This window comes from Natator depressus, chromosome 3 (assembly GCF_965152275.1).
Source record: "Natator depressus isolate rNatDep1 chromosome 3, rNatDep2.hap1, whole genome shotgun sequence".
NCBI classification, from domain to species: Eukaryota; Metazoa; Chordata; order Testudines; family Cheloniidae; genus Natator; species Natator depressus.
The window spans coordinates 173,428,887-173,452,522 of NC_134236.1; the positions used below are offsets into that span (position 1 = coordinate 173,428,887).

A 23,636-nucleotide genomic window follows, 5' to 3' on the forward strand; every position below is an offset into this window, starting at 1 on the left:
GATTCTGATTCGGGCCATGCAGCGGTAAGAAGGAACTGGAGCAGCATCAGTCCACAGTGCCCTTTTACTTTCATCCTGGAGCACAAGGAGAACAACAGCATAGGACCAGTGTTCCCTCTAATTTTTTACGTCCATGTGAGGAATGAATTTTGTTATGTGCACCAATATGAAGGTGATGTGTGATGGGGCCGGGGCCAAGGGGTCTGGAGTGTGGGAGGGGGAGCAGGGTTAAGGCAGAGGGTTGGAGTGCGGGGGGGGGTGGGCTCTGGCTGGGGGTGCGGGCTCTGGGGTGGGGCGGGGATGCGGGGCTTGGGGTGCAGGCTGCCCCGGGGCTGCGGCGGAGAGAGGACTCCCCCCATCCCTCTCTCGCTGCAACAGCTTGGGGCTGGTAAGAGGCAGTTCCGGCGGGGCTGGGGAAGGGCGTCTCTCCCCGGCAGCTCCGGCGGGGCTCCTCTCCTCTCCTCTGCAGCTCCAGCAGGGCTGGGCAAGGGGCTCCTCTTCCCTGGTTGCAGCAGCTCTGGCACGGCTGGGCTGTGCCGGGCCAGGGGAAAGGCGCCTCTCCCCGCCTGCACAGCCCTCGATAGCCTGCTGCACAGCTTACAGAGAACCTAGGTGAGGATCAACGGACACTACTTAAAAAAATTCTCTGCTCTTAGGTGCACGGAGCCCATTTATACCCACAGTAGAATACACACAGGGACCAAAACTTGAAGAAATTTTTGCCCTCCTGATTGAGAAAGACAACCTTCAATTTGTAAGCGTCTGTCTTGTGGAGACATGAAAGACTGAAACAAAAGTAGCAAAAGAGGGGTAAACCTCTTCCAGTGCTCATGATGAGGTGTTAATAATGAGGTGTTAATTATAAATTTTTAAACTTAAACACTCATGCTGTTAACCATGTAACAAGATGTTCATCTATTCAGCAAACACTACAGTCAACAGACTGACATGTTAACAGCAATGCATTCGGAAATATCAAGTGTCACTGCCTGGATGAAATATGGAGCCAACACAAAGAATTTTTGTTTGGTGCCTCGAAACTCAAGAATGTCAGCACACAAATACAACACATCAAGTAACGGTGTACAGATGTGGCTATTTACTGCCATGGTGGAACCTTCTTGGAGCAATTGCTGCTTGCAGTCTGCTGCTTGCCAGGAGCTAGGATTTACGATGTGACGGAGAGACTGCCGAGACTCATCAAGCCCTCGGATCGCTACCCCTTCCTGCTTCTCCACGTGGGCACCAATGATACTGCCAAGAATGACCTTGAGCGGATCACTGCAGACTACGTGGCTCTCGGAAGAAGGATAAAGGAGTTTGAGGTGCAAGTGGTCTTCTTGTCCATCCTCCCCGTGGAAGGAAAAGGCCTGGGTAGAGACCGTCGAATCGTGGAAGTCAACGAATGGCTACACAGGTGGTGTCGGAGAGAAGGCTTTGGATTCTTTGACCATGGGATGCTGTTCCAAGAAGAAGGAGTGTTAGCCAGAGACGGGCTCCACCTAACGAAGAGAAGGAAGAGCATCTTCGCAAGCAGGCTGGCTAACCTAGTGAGGAGGGCTTTAAACTAGGTTCACTGGGGGAAGGAGACCAAAGCCCTGAGGTAAGTGGGCAAGCGGGATACCGGGAGGAAGCACAGGCAGGAACGTCTGTGAGGGGAGGGCTCCTACCTCATACTGAGAATGAGGGGCGATCAGCAGGTTATCTCAAGTGCCTATATACAAATGCACAAGCCTTGGAAACAAGCAGGGAGAACTGGAGGTCCTGGTGATGTCAAGGAATTATGACGTGATTGGAATAACAGAGACTTGGTGGGATAACTCACATGACTGGAGGACTGTCATGGATGGATATAAACTGTTCAGGAAGGACAGGCAGGGCAGAAAAGGTGGGGGAGTTGCACTGTATGTAAGGGAGCAGTATGACTGCTCAGAGCTCCGGTATGAAACTGCAGAAAACCTGAGTGTCTCTGGATTAAGTTTAGAAGTGTGAGCAACAAGGGTGATGTCGTGGTGGGAGTCTGCTATAGACCACTGGACCAGGGGGATGAGGTGGAAGAGGCTTTCTTCCGGCAACTCACAGAAGTTACTAGATCGCAGGCCCTGGTTCTCATGGGAGACTTCAATCACCCTGATATCTGCTGGGAGAGCAATACAGCGGTGCATAGACAATCCAGGAAGTTTTTGGAAAGCGTAGGGGACAATTTCCTGGTGCAAGTGCTAGACGAGCCAACTAGGGGGGGAGCTTTTCTTGACCTGCTGCTCACAAACAGGGAAGAATTAGTGGGGGAAGCAAAAGTGGATGGGAATCTGGGAGGCAGTGACCATGAGATGGTCGAGTTCAGGATCCTGACATAGGGAAGAAAGGTAAGCAGCAGAATACGGACCCTGGACTTCAGGAAAGCAGACTTCGACTCCCTCAGGGAGCGGATGGGTAGGATCCCCTGAGGGACTAACATGAAGGGGAAAGGAGTCCAGGGGAGCTGGCTGTATTTCAAGGAATCCCTGTTGAGGTTACAGGGACAAACCATCCCGATGAGTCGAAAGAATAGTAAATATGGCAGGCGACCAACTTGGCTTAATGGTGAAATCCTTGCTGATCTTAAACACAAAAAAGAAGCTTACAAGAAGTGGAAGATTGGACAAATGACCAGGGAGGAGTATAAAAATATTGCTCGGGCATGCAGGAGTGAAATCAGGAAGGCCAAATCACACCTGGAGTTGCAGCTAGCAAGAGATGTTAAGAGTAAGAAGAAGGGTTTCTTCAGGTATGTTAGCAACAACAAGAAAGTCAAGGAAAGTGTGGGCCCCTTACTGAATGAGGGAGGCAACCTAGTGACAGAGGATGTGGAAAAAGCTAACGTACTCAATGCTTTCTTTGCCTCTGTCTTCACAAACAAGGTCAGCTCCCAGGCTGCTGCGCTGGGCAACATAGCATGGGGAGTAGGTGGCCAGCCCTCTGTGGAGAAAGAGGTGGTTAGGGACTATTTAGAAAAGCTGGACGTGCACAAGTCCATGGGGCCGGATGCGTTGCATCCGAGAGTGCTAAAGGAATTGGCGGCTGTGATTGCAGAGCCATTGGCCATTATCTTTGAAAACTCGTGGCGAACGGGGGAAGTCCCGGATGACTGGAAAAAGGCTAATGTAAAGCCCATCTTTAAAAAAGGGAAGAAGGAGGATCCTGGGAACTACAGGCCAGTCAGCCTCACCTCAGTCCCCGGAAAAATCATGGAGCAGGTCCTCAAGGAATCAATCCTGAAGCACTTAGAGGAGAGGAAAGTGATCAGGAACAGTCAGCATTCACCAAGGGCAAGTCATGCCTGACTAATCTAATTGTCTTCTATGATGAGATAACTGGCTCTGTGGATGAGGGGAAAGCGGTGGACGTGTTGTTCCTTGACTTTAGCAAAGCTTTTGACATGGTCTCCCACAGTATTCTTGCCAGCAAGTTAAAGAAGTATGGGCTGGATGAATGGACTATAAGGTGGATAGAAAGTTGGCTAGATTGTCGGGCTCAACGGGTAGTGATCAATGGCTCCATGTCTAGTTGGCAGCCGGTATCAAGTGGAGTACCCCAAGGGTCAGTCCTCAGGCCGGTTTTGTTCAATATCTTCATAAATGATCTGGAGGATGGTGTGGATTACACCCTCAGCAAGTTTGCAGATGACACTAAACTGGGAGGAGAGATAGATATGCTGGAGGGTAGGGATAGGATACAGAGGGACCTAGACAAATTAGAGGATTGGGCCAAAAGAAATCTGATGAGGTTCAATAAGGACAAGTGCAGAGTCCTGCACTTAGGACGGAAGAATCCCATGCACCGCTACAGACTAGGGACCGAATGGCTATCAGCAGTTCGGCAGAAAAGGACCTAGGGGTTACAGTGGAGGAGAAGCTGGATATGAGTCAACAGTGTGCCCTTGTTGCCAAGAAGGCCAATGGCATTTTGAGATGTATAAGTAGGGGCATTGCCAGCAGATCGAGGGACGTGATTGTTCCCCTCTATTTGACATTGGTGAGGCCTCATCTGGAGTACTGTGTCTAGTTTTGGGCCCCACACTACAAGAAGGATGTGGAAAAATTGGAAAGCATCCAGCGGAGGGCAACAAAAATGATTTGGGGACTGGAGCACATGACTTATGAGGAGAGGCTGAGGGAACTGGGATTGTTTAGTCTGCGGAAGAGAAGAATGACGGGGGATTTGATAGCTGCTTTCAACTACCTGAGAGGTGGTTCCAAAGAGGATGGATCTAGACTGTTCTCAGTGGTAGCTGATGACAGAACAAGGAGTAATGGTCTCAAGTTGCAGTGGGGGAGGTTTAGGTTGGATATTAGGAAAAACTTTTTCACTAGGAGGGTGGTGAAACACTGGAATGCGTTACCTAGGGAGGTGGCGGAATCTTCTTCCTTAGATATTTTTAAGGTCAGGCTTGATAAAGCCCTGGCTGGGATGATTTAGTTGGGGATTGGTCCTGCTTTGAGCAGGGGGTTGGACTAGATGACCTCCTGAGGTCCCTTCCAACCCTGATATTCTATGATTCTATAAGGTCCCTTTGTCTGATTTTCCCCATACGTGAAAGCTGTTAACTGTGCATCAGAGAATGTTGTTTCCTCAATGTGAAAATTCTTCAATGTGTTGGTTGCAGTTTGTGTGCCATCACCAGTATTTTGCTGCTGCTATCATGCACTTTTTTTGTGTGCTTTCTTTTCTGGAAACATCATGGAACCTACTACTGCTTCAGGAAAAGCTGCAAAAACTCTTTTTATTGTGACACCATTGAGAGCTTACTGAGTTTTCAGTTCTCTCTTTTTTCCGTTAGAATTTTTTTTTTTTTTTATTAGAGATGTAGTGTTTTGAGTTGTCTTTGATGAATTGGACCAGATGGTGGGGTGAGTGTGTTTTGTCACGGCCTTGTTCTCTGTCAGGGCCACAATTCTGTTGTATGTTTTTCATTCCCTTCAGGAGAAACATATACAGTTCCCCTTAGTGACTTATAAAAATTCATGAGGTCAAATTCATCCCAGGTGAAAATCCATTTATTTTTATACAGTTAACATCAGAGATTAATTTGGCACATTATTTGATATGTTGCAAAATAACACTCTTATATATGCTGGGTACAAGAGAGGAGCTATGCCTAAGAACATAGTTATTGTACAGATTTTGTGCCTGCTGTGAATTTTGCACTATTGGATGAAACATATCCTGGACGAGAAAGTTATACATGTATATTTTAATATGTGCTAGGTGTCTCAGACATAAAAGGGAAGAGCTTTTATTACAGAAGCAGAAAAATGAAATGAGACAAAGGCAAGTAAGTGGGGAGAGGGCAAAGTCATACACGACTTATAAAAATGATAAGGAGCATGATTTTGATGCAGTGGAGGAGGGAGGGGCAACAGACGATTTTGAAGAGGGGGATTACTTGGTCAGAAAATGGGCAAGGAAGAAGATTTTAACTAGGAACTGATACACTACCTTTGTGGTGCGATGTAATGTACTGATGTGTAAGGAAGATTGAACATATACTGTAGATGTTTACAAGAACTAAAAGACACTTCATTCTCCTCCTTTAAGAAGAACTAAGAAAATTAACTGAAGACACTTGGAGACACTGCATCCCATAGCAAATTTGGGCAGTGAACATTTCACAAATCTTCCAACAGCAATATTCTGCCTTGCCAAAGGCCACAAGCGAACCAAGACAGATATTTCCATGGGCTTCTATTTAAATTAATAGCTCCAGGTTGTACTTATAACTTTCTATATTTATAAAGTAGAAGGCACCTACTGTTGGTCTTTTAACCCATTGGCACGCAGTTAAGCAAAAACTATTTTTACTGGTTTCTCCCATATGAAAGAGCTTTGATCTTTAGCAACTCTTTCAAAGGTTCAGCTTGAAATATTGATTATTTCTGACTGCTTTTCACCAGAATTTTTTTCCATAACCGTAGCTCTTCAGCAAGAAGATTTTCACATTTCTTGTTCTTTTCAAATATTCTGTGTTTCCGACACTAGGAAATATATAATTTTAACAAATGTTAAAGTAAAAGAATGTTATTTTGCTGTTTGTAGCATTTGAGGGAAAGGCATAACATATTCTTTTTTAGAAAAAGAAAAAATGCTGCAATGAATGAAATGTAAACTATAAGAACAAAGTGGAGGAAAACTTTAAAAAAGATCACCTTCATAAAAATGTTGAAAATAGGAAGGATAGAAAATAAGCATCAAATTCACTCAACCTGAAAAATAAACCCCCCTACTTTTAATATTTGTCCAAAAAGGGTAGTGATAAATATTTAGCTGTTTGAAAAGTATCTTTAAAAAAGAAAAGAAAGAAAGAAAGAAAGAAAATAGAGGGCAAGACTAGAAGCCACAGCTTAAATGAGGTGAAATATCAGTGCTCTTCCTCCCTTGATGCCTTAGCAGCAAAGACCACAAAGAAAAAACTCCCATTAGGTTTGTTTTAATGATAGGCTGAAAATTCCAGCTGAAAACCCTGAAGTTTTCTGAGACACACTGGGAAAAAATCAGCTTACCAGGGGCAATGAGGGGGAAAAAACCTTATTTTGTTCCCTAAAGACATGCCTTTGCCTGAAAAAATAAAATTACAGTGCTACAGTATTTATGAAATAATGTCTCAGTCTCTTTTACGCTGATAAATTAAGTGTTTAGAAAATAATACTGCTGTCTGCAGCCCCCAAAAGAAAAAAAGGACAGTCCTTCTGACAGCTAAGTATATCTGGAGCAGGAATTAGCTCATGCATCTAAATGCTGTTGCTAGGTAACAGCACACTTTGGTCTCATAATTTTGAGACCCACTCTTTTCATCCAGAATCATAAGTGTTTGAGGCTCTCAAGAAGAATGGCACCAGAGTACAGTGGAAGTGTGTATTTTAACTCAAGTTGCTAGAAACCATGCGGAATGAGTACAGAAATGACAAATTAATTTAAGTCACATCAGAATGTGAAACTACTGGCGATAATACAAGACTAAAGAATTTTTAAATGTTATTTCCCCATGATTTTTAGCTTTTCTACCCATTGCAAATAAGTACTGGTTGCCACAAAAGATCATGTTTGCCAAGAGTCACCACACTGTGGTATCTGAGATATTACAGGTTTTTTTATACTTAGAATTAAAAGACAAAAACAGGTAATTCTTTGCTGTACTCTGCTTCTCTCCCTTTCTAGGACATACATATGGGACTAGACCTGTGTAGTGAAAGATCATTCTGTTTCACAGAGGATTTCGATATTTTGAGATTTTTTTTGTTGCTTAACTCTTCACTAAAAGGTTAATTGTGACCATAAGGAATATTAACAACAAGGGGGAAAGATCTCAGGGCAAAATAGTGAAAGAACTGCTTAAACAATATTTAGATAAATTACATGTATTTAGTTCAGCAGAACCTGATGAAATTCACCTTAAAGTACTTAAGGAATGAGCCAAAGCAATAGTGCCCAGAGCCGCAAACCTGTCAAATTTACGAATAGTTTCGAGTTGACCCAAACTGCATTACAGGCAAAAAAGCAAAAAATTTTGCCCAGCTCTAATCATATGATATTACTGGAAACATTTACAAAGGGACTGTTACTGTTATTTTTAAATATTTGGGAGGTGCTAGAGTACTATGGTGACAGGGACCATACAAAGTAGAAGGATTAGATAGATTAAGAGAGAGAAAAAGAGCCAGAACCTCACTCATTTACTGCAATGGAGAGACACTTATTTTCCCCATCTGGCCAATTCTGTATGGAGTATTTATTCTCTGGAACTACCCTGTATATGCCAATTGAAACCGAGTCAGCCACTAACAAGAATCCATATGCCTATTTGTTTTTCCATTTTCATCTTGTAATAGTAACAATGACCTTGGTGCAGGACACTTCCTGGGGACTAATGAACAGCTGAGGGGAGCTGTGCAGCCTGGTAATGCTAGGGCAGACGACTAAGCCTCAGGAAATGCCCTGAGAGGGAAAGGGGGTTACAGAAACAAGTTACTTGAGATGTCTGAACCCTATTGGTATTCCACTGTTGGTGCACCTGCGACTAGAAGATTTTATACAAGCAGTGTCAATTGGTACTGGCCCCTGGTTTCCCAGTACTCAGTTTTGAACCACTTGTAAATTTCCAGCACTGGCAGATTCTTCACTATTTGCTGGTATGTGTGGTCATTCCTAATATTTTTGCTAAAATCCAAAACTAAAATCTGTTGTCTTGGTCTCATACTAGAGATTAACCAAAGTCTGGCTGTGCTCCCGTGACCATGAAGCAGGGCCCTTTGCAAAAGACTTCTTTTGGTTGATGTCCATTGCAAGTGCAGAAGATTCTCCCAAGGTGTTTTCACAGCTCAGTGGTCAGAACGAAGTAGAAGAGTTAAATGCTGACTCGCAGAGCTACTGCGCTACCAGGGGAATGTTGCTTCTGTTTCCCTGGAGTTAATTGGTGATTCTTGGGAGAGAGAGGACAAAGGAACTTGGCCCAGAAGTATTGTGGGATACTTCTGGCAGATGTCGGAGGGTTGGGGAGGGGCTGCATTTACACAGCAAAGTGATAGAGCTTGAGACGTGGGCCTCAGCTTGACTTGGACTCAAACCCTCTACCCTCACAAGGTCCTAGGACCCTGAGTCCAAGCCTGAGAGATTAGTGTGTAGACGGAAGCGGGGTTGGGGCTCAATCCTGAATCTGAGCCCAGACTTGCGCTGCAGTGTAGACACACTCAAAGAAACCTTATCCTTATGAAAGACTGTGTAGGGAGGGTCCATCACAAGAGCTCCAAGCTCACCGACTCTCCTGGCAGAGATAATCACAGTGAGGAAGACCACTTTTATAGACGGATGAAGAAGGTAGCAGGAAGCCAAGATGTTCGCATCAGTTTCAGTACCAGACGAAAGCTTCTGATAAAGGTTTCAGAACCCTTAAAGTCATAGTGTCGGTGAAGACTGAATAGTTCTCCACCAAAGAATGGAAGGTGTTGATTGCTCCTAAATCCACATTCAGAGAGCTCAGAGATAGGCCCAACTTCTCTGGGGAAAGGCCATAGTCCAAGTTGGTAGGGAACTCAGTCCTCTGGAGGTATCTGATGATGCTGGCACCAGACATACAATCTCTTCTACTTAGCTGCATAATGTTTTCTCACAGAGATTTTCCTATTATTATTAACGTGACCTTTCTAAACTCATCATCCACTCAAATACCAGGCTGTTAGATGGAAGGATGCTGAGTTGGGATGGTTGGTCTTGCCTTTTTCCTGATTCAGCAGATTCAGAAACAGCTGGATTTAGATGAATGGACATGATACCAACCAAAACTGTTTCAGCCATCAGGGTGCCACTAGGATTACTGATGGGTTGTTCTACTTGATTTTCCTCAGGGCTGAAGGTAAGAGAGCTATGGGTGGGAAGGCATACATTAATGGCTCTCACCACTGAACTAGGGATGTGTCCCCTTCAGAAAATGTGACACTAAACTATTTAGGAACAGTACGCTGTGTATTTCATGTTCTCTTGGGAGATGAAGATGACCCACAGTGGGAATCCCCACTCCCAGAAGATGTTCTCTGCCACTGAGTCAACGCAGTTCCCATTAGCATTCCCTGTGAAAGTGCCTGCTGAGTCTGTCTGCCAAAGTGTTCAGTATTCCCAGGAGGTGCACTGCTGACAGTGTTATCTGGTATCAGATGTACCACTTCCAGAGTTTGACTGCCCCCGTGTGAAAGGGGTGGACCTCGCTCCTCCCTGTTTATGTAGTAGACTATGATTCTATTGCCTAACGTGATCTGAATGTGCAGGGCCCAGACACAGGCGCCAACTTTTCCCAGCGCTAGTGGCTGCTCGTGCCCCTAACCCCTGGCCCTGCCCTGACTCCGTCCCTGCCCCGCCCCCATTCCAACCCCTTCCCCAAAGCCCCTGCCCCAACTCCGCCCCCTCCCTGCCCCTGTTGGACTCCTTCCCCAAATCCCTGCCCCGGCCCTGCCTCTTCCCCAAGCGCTTGCCTTCCCCCTCCTCCCCAGCGCTTGCCACTGTGAAACAGCTGTTTCGCGGCGGGAAGTGCTGGGAGCTAGGGTTAGAAGCGGAGAGGCAGCGCACTCAGGGGAGGAGGCGGAGGCAGGGGGCAGGGAGGGGAGCTGCCCACCCACCAATTTTTCCCCATGGGTGCTCCAGCCCGGAGCACCCACAGAGTCAGCACCAATGGGCCCAGAGGAAAGGAAGGAATCTTTTGCAGGCTTTGTCTACTGCTTGCAGTCTGAGATGATGTGCATCTTGGATTCTTGTTGGGACCACACACCTTGAGCCATATGATCATCCAGATGTGCTCCCCACTCCAGTAGGGAGCCAACCAAAGTCGCCATCTTTGCAGGTGGGAGGGTAAGAATGAAGGGAACGCCTACGCACACAGCTTCTTTGCCTTCCCACTAGGTGAATGATCAGGTCACTGAGGAGAACAGACTTGTTTCTACAGGTTCCCTGCTCGGCATGTAGACTGTCCATAACAATGCCTGAAAGTGCATGATGTGGAGCCTTGCTAAAGAGTCATGTAGGTGCAGGCAGCCATGGGGCTTAGGACATCCTGGTGGGATCTAACTATTGCCTGAGGACTCCGCCAAAGCCAGGAGATGAAATCCCTCCTTATGTGGAATCTGTCCACAGGTAAGTATGTTTTCACTGAAATTTAGTCCAGAGTTCTGATAAAGTCTGTAATTGGCACTGGAACTAAAGTGGACTTTTCTGTTTACTTCAAGTCCTAAGGAGGCTGAGAAAGGAAAAGGACCGATGACTGTACCTCCCACTATGAGTGACTGGGCTGCCCTGGTGATGTAAGTATGCTACTACCATAGATAGCACCTTTGTGAAAACTATGGGGGCTGTCAAGAGACTATAGAACTCTGTACTGATAATGTTCTAGACCCACCATGAAGTGCAGGAATCTTCTGTGGGCTGGATGAATGTCTATATGTGAAACATGCATCCTTCAAATCAAGAGCTGCAAACCAATCACCTTTGTTTAGGGAGGGGATTATAGATACTTGGATTGCCATCCTCAACCTTGAATGGCATACGAAGACATTCAGTTGTCTGAGATACAGAATGGGTCTCCAGCGCCCCTTCTTTTTCGAGACATGGAAATATCCTGAATAAAAACCTGAGGAGGCATAGGTTCTATAGCCCCTAGCTAGATTAGGGAGTCTATCCCCTTTCTGAGGAGTCTCTTGTGAGAGAGGTCCCTGAATAGGGACAAAGAAGTGGGTTTTGTGGAAGCAATGGAAAGAAACTATCATGTAGCCAGTGGAGATGATCTCTAGGACCCATCTGTCTGATATGACACCATGACAGAAAGAAACAGGCCAGATAGCTACCAAAAGGGGTACTGGTAGAAGTGGAGACTACTTGGCAGCTCTCTAGGGTCCTATCAAAATGATCTCTTGGCAGGAGTCTAGGACTGGGGAGAGGACAATGGCAGGATGTTTTGTCTGCTGTGCTGGGAGGCTCAAACTTTGTGATGGTAAAAGGGCTGAGAAGCAGAATGTGGTTTATAAGAAGGCAGTTTGGAGTTCTTCCTCCAAGGTGCTATGCTCCAAATAACCAAGAGTGGAGGGTTGCACAGGAATCCTTAGGGGTTGTGGCAAGGCACCTCCTTTGTCTCACCAGATTTAGTGCTTCCCCCTCTGGTGATGGCAGGCCTGGGGTAATCAACCCCACTCAGGGCAGGGTTTGTCTTCCCCCTTCTGTGCTCCCTTGGTCATACTTTTAGGGTAGGCCTAAGAGTTGGCCTATGGGGTGTTCTTCCACCAAACAAAAATGGAAACAGTCTCAAACAAAAAACCCCCAGGTGGGTACTTTTCACTGCCTCCTCACTGGTGGCCTCTCACCCTGGAGAAGCTTATTTCCCTACTGCCATTAGCCTGGCAGCAGCTTGTCTCTCTCTTCCCCCTTTCTCTCACCAGAAGAGGGGTTTTTAAAGGCCTCAGGCAGCCCTTAATTGGAATCAGGTGTCCCTCATTGACCTGAGGTAACCCCTTCTCAGCTAGTAAAGAGGGCCTTTAACATTCTGGGGCTAATATATCTGCCTTCTAGCACCCTCTTCCAGCCGTCCAGCCTGACTTTGTCACAAGGTGCACAAAGATTCATCAGTTTTTCACTAAACAGATTGTTGACCTTGATGGGGAGGGTCCTCCACAGTAGCCTGAACTTACTTGGGAAACCCAAAGGGGCGAAGTAGTGAAGCCCATCTCATGATAACCACAGTCATCATGGAGTAGGAAACCATGTCTGCAGCATTAACTGAAGATTGGAGGGATGACCTGGCTATCAATTTACCCTCATCAACAATGCCCTGAAATTGCGGTCTTAGTTCCTATGGAAGTTTGTTGGTGAACTCAAACAGTTTGTTGTAGTTAATAAAGTAACATTTAGGCATCAATGCAGAATAATTCACAACGTGAAACTGAAGGCTGGAAGAGGAGAAAAACTTTCTTCTGAAGAAGTCTAATTTTTTAGCATTCTTGTTGGAAGGAGCAGACCTAGATTGGTGGTCTGTTACATTCAGTGATGGCCTGAACCATCAGGAAGTTTGAGGTGGGGTGTGAAAACAAGTATTCTACTCCCTTAGACAGTACAAAGTAGTTTTTAATCTGTTCTCTTAGCAGTGGGGACACTGGTGGCTGGGGTATACCAGACTGTCTTGTCCGGTTCTAGTATAGCTTTGTTGACTGCCCCTTGCTAGGGGCCTGCAGTCAGGAGGATGTCCAGAAATTTTTGAGTGGAGTTCTGGACTTCCTCCAGCAGAATCTGGAGTGACTCTGCAAGTCTCCTCAGAAGGTCGTGAAATTGTCTGTCGTTGCTGGATGGCAATGGTGAAGTTTGTGCTATCACCTTGTTCAGAGATGAGGATGAGCGTGCCACAGGGTGACTGAGTGGGCCCATCTGTTCAGGTTGATCTTCCTGCTCAGAATACTCCCAAGGGGGTTGAGGCTATTCTGTACAAGGTGACCTCAGTCTGAATTCCTGCTCAGATCCTTTGAAGTTGAGAAGTTAGATATAAGGATCCCAAGAACCACAATAGGCCCAGTGAGATTGTAGGGGTAAGGAAATGGTGCCCAAGGAGAGAATATCACTGCTCCCAAACCCAGTAACATCCTGCAGGAGTGCAAGGGTCCCTACCAGTCTCTGGAACCTCTGTCAGAGCTAATGTCACATCTCAGAGCGGACCAAGGAGCTGCTCAGTAGGCCTCCACCTTTCCAGACTACTGTACCCGTTTCAGGAGTCTGATTTGTCTTGCGTATCACAAGTTTCACCGCACTTAAGAACTACTTGCTTAGAAAATCAGAAATAAAAATACAAAAGCATCACAGCACACTATTTCTGACAAATTGCTTACCTTCTCATTTTGTCTGTATTAAATTTTAGTCTGTACTGACTTCGCCAGTGCTTTTTTTGTCGACTGTGGTAAAACTAGGCAAATATCTAGATGAGTTCATGTAAGGAAGCTGTATGGAAGACCGCTGCATACCATTAGTTGAGAACCACTCCTTTAGCTCACCAGAGGAATAAAGATCTTTAGATTCCACTGTGGAACTGTTGGTACTGTACACTTTGTAATGCTTTTGCTGGCAGATAAGACTGGCAATGGTGCACTGACAGTGTGGATATCTCCCTAAGGTAACTCCAGCTCTGAGAGTATTGGTGATGCCAGGTCAGAATACAGAGCCAGGTCCCCAAGAATAGTACACCCAGGTCTAAGACTTGGGGAGCAGGAGCGGCGTCTGACTCTTCATGCAGCCAACTATACTGACTTAGATCCAGCAGTGCACATCGATGCTACTGAGTCCTTCTTCCCACTCTGGTGTGGTACTGCCAGTGTACCAGGAAATTGCTTCCTTCTCTCTCATGGCTGGTACCATTGGGGTGCTCTTGGACCTCAATACCAGCGATTCAGATCCATGCTCCCCACAACCTCCTGACACACCTGTACCAGGGCACAGAGTCTCACTAGTGTATGGGAGGTAGTCCTCTGATTAGAGGTCTTGGGAGGAGATTTCTTCCACTTTTTATGAGGGCATTTGTTCTTACCCTCCTGCTGCTGCCTGCCAGAATCCTTAGACCTGGTCTCTAATGGTCCGGAGATAAGCAGCGTCTGGCCAGGAGAGGCACCTTCAGCCAGTGTACAGCATCAGACAAACCAGGGTCTGACTGAGGCCTTATCGACTATTCCATCAGGTGTCTTCAGACCCAGAATTCACAGGATTTATGGGTTCGACATGGAAAATAACAGCAACTAGTACTAGTGGGATTCTTCAAGGTAGGGTTGCCAACATTGTATTTAAAAACACGGGACAGACCTCAGATATCCCCAATCTAGACTTGAACCTCTGGGGACAAGACCCTTTCCCCTCACCCCCATGTTTTCTAGGGTTTCTCTCTTGTCAGCTCTGGATGCTGCAGAGAATCCAGGGCTTCAGGTTCTGGGCCAGCAGCTGCTGCAACTCCTGTTCAGGTTCTGCACGGACACCAGGAGCCAAGGTAGAAGCTGCAGTTGCTGGTCTTTGCCTGCTGCTGTGCTGTCCACCCTGCTGGGGATGTTGGCAGAGACTCTCAGAGCAGGGAGACTACACCCTGGGTGTGCTGAACCCCCTGCCAGAGAGAGCCCCTTTCTTACCCTGGACGTTCAGCACAGTTCCAGGGCACACAGCCCCATTCACTTCCCCTGCCAGAGAGAGCCTGCGCAGAGAAAGTAGATGGGGCTGTGCTCAAGGGCTGGAGTTAGCAGGGGGCCCCGTACAGCAGGGGGCCAGTATTCATAGGTACATATTCCACTCCCCTCCCGACGCTGTTTTTCCTGCACAACACTGAAGGGCCAGGGCTGGGAGGGGAATGGAAAGATGCAGCTATGAGTACTGGCCCCCTGCTGTTTCAATATGGGATAAAAGGTGTCCCGTACTGATTTAGGACAGAACAAGCAATTTTCTATTTAAATAAGGGACATCCCTTGTAATACAGGACTGTTGGTAACCCTATTCCAAGGTAACAAACATGAGTCATGGGGGGGGGGGGGGGAGGAGAGTCACCCACTGGGAAGACACAGGGGCAGTTCCACCAGACTTGCAGCTGGGGATCTAGTTCCAGCCATACTAAGAACTCCAAATGGTGGAGAGGTAATGAAAGGAGAAACACCCCTGGTTCCCAGAGCACTATGTAACCACTAAAACTAACAAACAATCTAAAAGGTAAAACTATGTACAGAAAAACCTGATTGGAAACAGGTATGTTAGCAAAGCTGCAGACACCACGGGTTCCATCTCAGACCACAAGCAGTAGAGAGAAACTGGAGAGGTAGTCATTCCAGGCCTCTTCTTACGCCCTCAGTTCTGAGCACAAGTGGGCGCAGGCACGGACCAACAGGCGCTGCTAGTGTAAAATCTTTCAGTCTCAAGTACTCAGAGCGCATGCTCACCTCCAGTGGAATACCGATGGAGACAACCACTTGAAGAAGAAAAGTCTCCATTTCAGTGCAATCATTCCCTTTTCTTGTTAGGTTTAATACAAGTAAATTGTGTTATCAAATGTTTCACAGATATTTTCATTATTTTAGTTAGGTAAAAACAAATTTCACCCTGTTCACAGTGTCCCTTAAGTAAATAAAACAACACAGATCAAGTGAGAATGAGCAAATAAATTACGGATAAAAACTTGTTTTGAAAAGTTTTAAACCAACACTGTATAACTTAACATAGTTTTCTAGAGCTCTATATTCAAAATATACAGAAAACATTATTAGTTTAAAAAAATACATATAAAGTTATCCCACTCTTATTCCTTCTGTCAAGTCTAAATAATAAGAGCTCTATTAATTTAAAAGAAAAATCTTTTATATCCAGATTATGTTAACACTGTAATTTACAATGTATGAATCAAGAAAGGAATCTAGAGCAGATACACAAAGGAAAACGACCTATTGATGCAGGCTTACATTAATGCATATGGTCATTTTATGTGAGTATGGCTTTTTATGTACAAGTGAAATAGAGGAAATACTGCAGTTTGGCCATACATCCAGATTAGACAGCTGGATTTCGTAGTCTAAATGCTTCAGAGAATTCCTCTGTCAGAAACCTACAAATATATTTTCTCCTGAAAGTCAGGAGACTAGCATATTTATTAATGTTATTCATTTACAAAATGGGCCCATTAAAAAGAGACTATGGGAGCATGTAAACTGATTAAAAATATTATGCATATATAATTAAGATATGTGCAAGGCCCAACTCTTCTGTCAGGGTGGGGTACGCTCTTAGTTTATTTTATGCAGGTATCTTTCTACTGGCTTTGGTCAACAGGATGTGTGTACAATTTTTTAATATTACACAGGTGCTCAGAGAAACGTTGTAATAACATGCTATTTTCTTTTTTGCTTTATGGTGGCATGTTGGCCACCTCAACATTCTTCTGCAGCAAACCTGGAGAAATATGTCCAGAATTATCCTGCGTTGTTGACGTTTGGGTGGACACAGCCTGCAAAAGATCCATCATTTGCATGCTGTGACACATTTTCTACATTCTTGGGTGAGAGTGACCAGGGAAAATAAGAAAAGTATGGCCATGCTACTGACCATACTGTATATATTACTGTGACTTTATCATAACAGCCAAGCTCATCCAGTATTTGAGACGACTGTTCACATATGGATTTCTGAAGCTTTTGTGGTATATAACTGATAGTCAACTATTTCATATGTAGAGAAGAAGCTTGATAAAGCAAAAAACAGTGATGTGTGTGAGAAAAGCACATTAATACTATTTTTCCTTTATTTTTTGGAAAAAAAAAAAAGGCCAAAAGAATGAATACATTTTATGAATATAACTCAAATTTCTGAATATTTCTGCAGAACTTATTTCAATAGCCTTGCAAAAACAAACACACAAAAACAGCCCCCTCCAACCCTTCAGTGTATTTATTAGTAGTCTTTGATAACTTCTTGCATATATGGTCTTTGAACATACCTCTTGGCCAACCACACTTTGGCTTTTATACAAGTGATGATGTCAACTAGCCCCTGCTGACAGTCTGAATTAACCCGGTGTTTAGATTCCAAGTAGGACCCCAGCAAGTGAAAAACCTAAATCCAAAAAGAAAAAATGTTGCAGACTGCTGTAAAAATATTTTTTGACTCCTCAGCTCCTAGCTTTCACCCTTCCTCAAAATAACCCTATAGAAGAAAACCGCCACTAGCAAAATGACCCTCTACTGTTCATGCAGAAAAGTGGGTTAGCTTTGGATAATGGCAAGTTACATTTTCAATCTACTTTTCTATTACGTGCACTTTTCACAATACAAAATAAAAAGATAATTATCCCATAATAATAACCTTATAACTAATAAAATATAGTAAACAACCTAATAACTGATTTCAAGAGCAAAACAATTTAAACATATTTCTTGACACCAGCAGTTTTGCATTCACTCAAAATGAGCCTATCAATCTAGAGGTGGCAGCAAATCCATGCATGCTTATTTTACAAATGGAAATTACTTAATGAGACTTCTATCGTTTCATCAACTTAATCAGAATAAGTATAATCACTTTTTAAATTGTTTTAACCCTTTAGCCTCAATGAAATAGTATGTGTACTAATGACATTTGTGTTAAACATTCTAGCTTTTATTTGAATCTACAGGTCATACATAAAAACTGTGTAAGAAATTGGTTTCATTTTTGGAGTAATTATTCTAATTAACTGGTTAGTATACTATCAACTGCATGTTTGTTTTACTTGGATTATGAAAAAAGATATAGGCCCCAGTCCTGCCATGAGATGGGCACAGAGGAATTCCTAGAGCCACCATGCCTGTGCATATCTCATTGCAAGTTCTGGGCCCAATGTTGCAACATTGTTCTGCCTATTAATAGGCTTGTTCACAGTATTAAAATGATACTTTTTACTGTATTTCTTTTCTTCGAATGTCAGCTGTTGTAGTGATGTTATCACAGGAGGAAAAAGTGTTGTATATTATCAGCCTCACCAAAACTTGTGATAGTCCCAAACTATCCTTCCTGAACCCCTCAAAACTTGGACCCTGACTACAGCTGCTGAAGTGAAAAAAAAAAACCCTGCCCTACTTCCCTATATTTATTGCAGGGCTCTCCTACTTACAGGAAAGCAGAGCTGCAATGCAATCAGTCTTCCCCAATACCACTTCTAGGGAGTTACATACCAACAAACTACAAGAGCTTTCCAGGTTCTCACCACTAACTATTATTTATTGATTAAAAGCCATTGTAAAAAGTTATGCAGTTTTGGAACACACACTAAGGCCATGTCTACACTTACCAGGGATCGACCGCAGAGCACTCTCTGGTCAACTCCGGTACTCCACCGGAACGAGAGGAGTAAGGTAAGTCGACGGGAGAGTGTCTGCCATTGACGCAGCGTGGTGTAGACACCGCAGTAACTCAACCTAAGCTACATGACTTAGGTTGACTTACCCCAGTAGTGTAGACAAGGCCTAAGTTATAAACTGTGTAAACTTTAGTTTACAATTATTTTGCAACCATCAAATCTTCTAAATGTTCTTCATTTAAAAAAAATCAACATAGCACAAATGGCAACTTGATGACGAGTGTACAAGATGATCTTGTAGTGAGAAAAGATATTGTCTTAGCTATAAAATGTTGGTCATGGAATGTACACAGGAAATTATCAACCAGAAGAGGATTTATGAAATGCAAAAATCATACTATATAATGACAGGTTTCAGAGTAACAGCCGTGTTAGTCTGTATTCGCAAAAAGAAAAGGAGTACTTGTGGCACCTTAGAGACTAACCAATTTATTTGAGCATAAGCTTTCATGAGCTACAGCTCACTTCATCGGGTGCATCTGATGAAGTGAGCTGTAGCTCACGAAAGCTTATGCTCAAATAAATTGGTTGGTCTCTAAGGTGCCACAAGTACTCCTATACTATACAATGTTGTTACTGCAACAAACTGTATACATGTCTGGAATAAGCAAAAAAGGCTAGTGTAATCAACATCCTGAATTGTGATAATGACAATTCATGCATGGACATTCAGACATTTTCCATAAGGTAAGCAATAAATATTGCATCCAGTGTCTATATAATTTTATAGCAATAAAGCAGTAAAACTTTTGTTTCAGAAAATAAGTCACACATGAACAAAATCAGTTTCATATTATAATAAGTATTGATAAGGAATCTTGTCACTCGTTATGTCTCCAGGAAACATAGGAGGAATAGATTACATGTTATCTGTAAAATTTAAATGAAAATTATTATCTGTTCAATATGTTTTCAGTTCCATACTCTAAACCAGACCACACTTTCTCCCTAGAAAGGATGAAAACATACCATTGAGTCTGTTTCATTCTGGGATTTATTCCTTCAGATCAAATAAATGAACACATCTGAGCACAGGAATATTCTGAAAATGGTTTTGGGGACTGAAGTATTATGTCAACATCTAAGGAGTCTGAACATGGAGGCTACGATCAGAACAATATTTTCTGATAATGTTCAGAGCTGAATGATCAATGCAGCCATCTTAAGGATATTCTTTGAACAATTCAAAGAGCTTTTTGTCCAATTTTTCTCTGAAACTCCTAACAGCCGTTCAACACATCAACTTAAAGAGCAAAAACTTTCTGTCTCGGTCAATCCGTTTCTTCACTTCACCAGGTGGGTACTGTAGATTATAGATTGACAGAGCTGGAAGGGTACCCAGAAGTCAGCTACTACAAGACAGGCCCAACAAAGAAAGTAACAGAACACCAATAGCCATCACTTACAGCCCCCAACTAAAACCTCTCCAGTGCATCATGAAGGATCTACAACCTATCCTGAAGGACAATCCCTCACTCTCACAGATCTTGGGAAACAAGCTAGTCCTCGCTTACAGACAGCCCCGAACCTGAAGCAAATACTCATCAGCAACTACACACCACACAACAAAAACACTAACCCAGGAACCAAACCCTGGTGCCATCTCTGTCCGCACAGCTATTCAAGGGACACCATCATAGGACCTAACCACATCAGCCACACCATCAGGGGCTCATTCACCTGCACATCTACCAATATGATATATGCCATCATGTGCCAACAATGCCCCTTCTGCCATGTACACTGGCCAAACTGGACAGTTTCTATGCAAAAGAATAAATGGACACAAATCTGACATCAAGAATTATGTCAAGTATCAGGGGGTAGCCGTGTTAGTTTGTATCCACAAAAATAACAGGGAGTCCGGTGGCACCTTAAAGACTAATATATTTATTTGGGCATAAGCTTTTGTGGGTAAAAAACCCACTTCTTCAGATGCATGGAGGGAAAATTACAGAAGCAGGCATTATTATACTGACATATGAAGAGAAGGGAGTTACCTCACAAGCAGAGAGCCAGTGCTGACAGGCCCAATTTGATCAGGGTGGATGTAGTCCACTCCCAATAATTGATGAGGAGGTGTCAATTCCAGGAGAGGCAAAGCTGCTTTTGCAGTGAACCAGCCACTCTTGGTCCCTATTCAAGCCCAAATTGATGGTGTTAAATTTGCAAATGAATTTTAGTTCTGCAGTTTCTCTTTGAAGTCTGTTTCTGAAGTTTTTTTGTTCAAGTATAGCTACTTTTAAATCTGTTATACAATGTCCAGGAAGATTGAAGTGTTCTCCTACTGGCTTTTGTATGTTACCATTCCTGATGTCCGATTTGTGTCCACTTATTCTTTTACGTAGAGACTGTCTAGTTTGGCCAATGTACATGGCAGATGGGCGTTGCTGGCACATGATGGCATATATAACGTTAGTAGACGTGCAGGTGAACGAGTCCCTGATGTTGTGATTGATGTGGTTGGGTCCTCTGATGATGTCGCTAGAGTAGATACGGGGACAGAGTAGGCAATGAGGTTTGTAACAAGGGATTGGTTCCTGGGTTAGCGTTTCTGTGGTGTGGTGTGTAGTTGCTGGTGACTATTTGCTTCAGGTTCGGGGCTGTCTGTAAGCGAGGACTGGCCTGCCTCCCAAGGTCTGTGAGAGTGAGGGATCGTTTTCCAGGATAGGTTGTAGATCCTTGATGATGTGCTGGAGAGGTTTTAGCTGGGGGCTGTATGTGATGGCCAGTGGTGTTCTGTTATTTTCCTTGTTGGGCCTGTCCTATAATAGGTGACTTCTTGGTACCCATCTCACTCTGCCAATCCGTTTTCTCACTTCCCCAGGTGGGTATTGTAGTTTTAAGAATGCTTGATAAAGATCTTGTAGGTGTTTGTCTCTGAGGGATTGGAACAAATTCGGTTGTATCTTAGGGCTTGGCTGTAGACAATGGATCGTGTGATGTGTCCTGGATGGAAGCTGGAGGCATGTAGGTAAGTATAGTGGTCAGTAGGTTTCCGGTATAGGGTGCTGTTTATGTGACAATCACTTATTTCCACTGTAGTGTCCAGGAAATGGATCTCTTGTGTGGGTTTCTTTACCCACGAAAGCTTATGCCCAAATAAATCTGTTAGTCTTTAAGGTGCCACCGGACTCCCATCAGGAATTGTAACATTCAAAAACCAGTAGGAGAACACTTCAATCTCCCTGGTCACTCAATAACAGACTTAAAAATGGCAATTCTTCAGCAAAAAAACTTCATAAACAGACTCCAACAAGACACTGAAGAACTGGAATTAATTTGCAAACTGGACACCATCCAAGTAGGCCTGAATAAAGACTGGGAGTGGATGGGTCATTACAAAAACTAAATTTCCCCATACTAATTTCCCCCTACTGTTACTCACACCTTTTTGTCAACAGTTTGAAATGGGCCACCCTCATTACCACTACAAAACAAATGTTTCCTCCCTTGGTATTCTACTGTTAATTGAATTATCTCATTAGCACTGACCCCCACACTTGGTAAGGCAACTCCCATCATTTCATGTATTGCGTATATATACCTGCTACTGTATTTTCCACTCTATGCATCTGATGAAGTGGGTTTTAGCCCACGAAAGTTTGTACCCAAATAAATTTGTTAGTCTCTAAGGTGCCACAAGGACTCCTTGTTGTTTTTATAGAAGTGTATCACCTCAAATATTCCTAACCAAAGAAGTCATCTCTTCCATTCTGGGCTTCACTGCCTTTTGGGCATATGCTGTCATACCAAATTTTGGATTTCATACGAAAACAAACAAAAAATAAACATATTTGAACAATGATGCAAAGTGGGAACTCCATTTAAATATACCTTTTATATACATACTTTTTTTCTTAAATGCAAGGTTGCAAAACAGCAGTGAGTAAGAAAAGTTACTACCAGGAGCGATGTTGAAGAGGAGATAAGGTCAACTGGCCCGTAGGTGTGGGAGTTTAGTGCAGATGATAGAGGGCATTGACTGCATGTGTATGGAAACTGGCACCAATTGCATGCTTGAGGGATCTGTCCAGCCCCGTTGTGCTCAGGTGTACTATAAAAAACCATAGGACCAGCATTAGGAGTGTTTCCTTTACAAACTCCTGTGACCAAAGACTTTATGTCAATAGCCCTGTGATTAAATTCCTACCATTCCCTATCTTCTTGGTAGGTGGATGAACCTACAACCATTAGGGTGACCAGATTTCCAAATTACACATGGTGCAGGGGATAAGCCTGCAGGAGACGGGAGGTTAGGGAGTTTTGTGCAGGAGTGTGGTTTTGGCAGCAGCAGCAGGAAGTACATGAAGCCAGTCCTTCCCTCTCCCCCTTCCTTTTTCCATGCCACCCTCTAAATTAGATTCTACTTGGGTGGTTGGTCTGGCTTAAGGACTTTTGCAGAAGGGGCTCATTGGCTTGGTGGAAAGGGGTGGGCAAAGTGGCAACCTATAATAGCCCTTGTGGACACATGTTCCTTGAGGTGTCAGCTTTCTGTCAAATTCACCAACTGCGCTGGCTGACAGCTCCTTCAGTTCACGGTAGTTCACAAATAATGGAAGAAAACAGGTACAAAATGTGCTTTTAAAAAAAATACTCCCAAAACCAGGGTCCCAGTCAAAGGGCTTGTCCAAATGAACATTTATTTCCCTACAAGCTGGAGCGAGTCTGTATGGACACTGCTAATGAGCACTAACAGTTCCTCAGCGTGCTCTGATCTCTTGTTTCAAAGCAGACACGATCAAAGCACACTGAGGAACTATTAATGCTCATCAGCTGAATCCGCACAGACACTCTGGCTATATCTAAGCACTACAGTGCACTGCTATAGTGCTTCTGGTGAAGACACTTTAAGCCAATAGGAGAGAGCTCTCCCACTGGCTTAATTACTCCACTTCGATGAGAGGCGACAGCTACGTCAGAGGGAGAAGCTCTCCTGCCAAGATAGTGCTGTCTACACCAGCCCTTAGGTTGGTATAACCTTACATCACTCAGAGGTTTGGATTATTCACACCCCTGAGTGACATAAGTAAGTTCTAGTGTAGTCAAGGTCTTAGACTATGTCTGCACTTACAGCAGTTAGGATTGCCAACTTTCTAATCGCACAAAACTGAAGCCTGCAACCACTCAATCCATCCCCCTTCCTTCTGTCGCTGGTTCTCGCCCACCCTCACTCACTTGCTCATTTTCACCAGGCTGGGCAGGGGCTTGGTGTATGGGAGGGGGTGTGGGCTCC

The 23,636-nt window shown here is 44.1% G+C and overlaps 1 protein-coding gene across 1 annotated transcript in view; it reads right to left on the reverse strand.

Annotated features, from left to right (window-relative positions):
• Nucleotides 1-23,636, reverse strand: part of THADA (THADA armadillo repeat containing) — a 307,383-nt gene that overhangs the window by 86,626 nt on the left and 197,121 nt on the right. Inside the window, exon 30 of the mRNA XM_074949353.1 lies at nt 17,003-17,118. Coding sequence (XP_074805454.1) covers nt 17,003-17,118 — 116 coding nt within the window. The remainder of the gene's footprint in view (nt 1-17,002; nt 17,119-23,636) is intronic.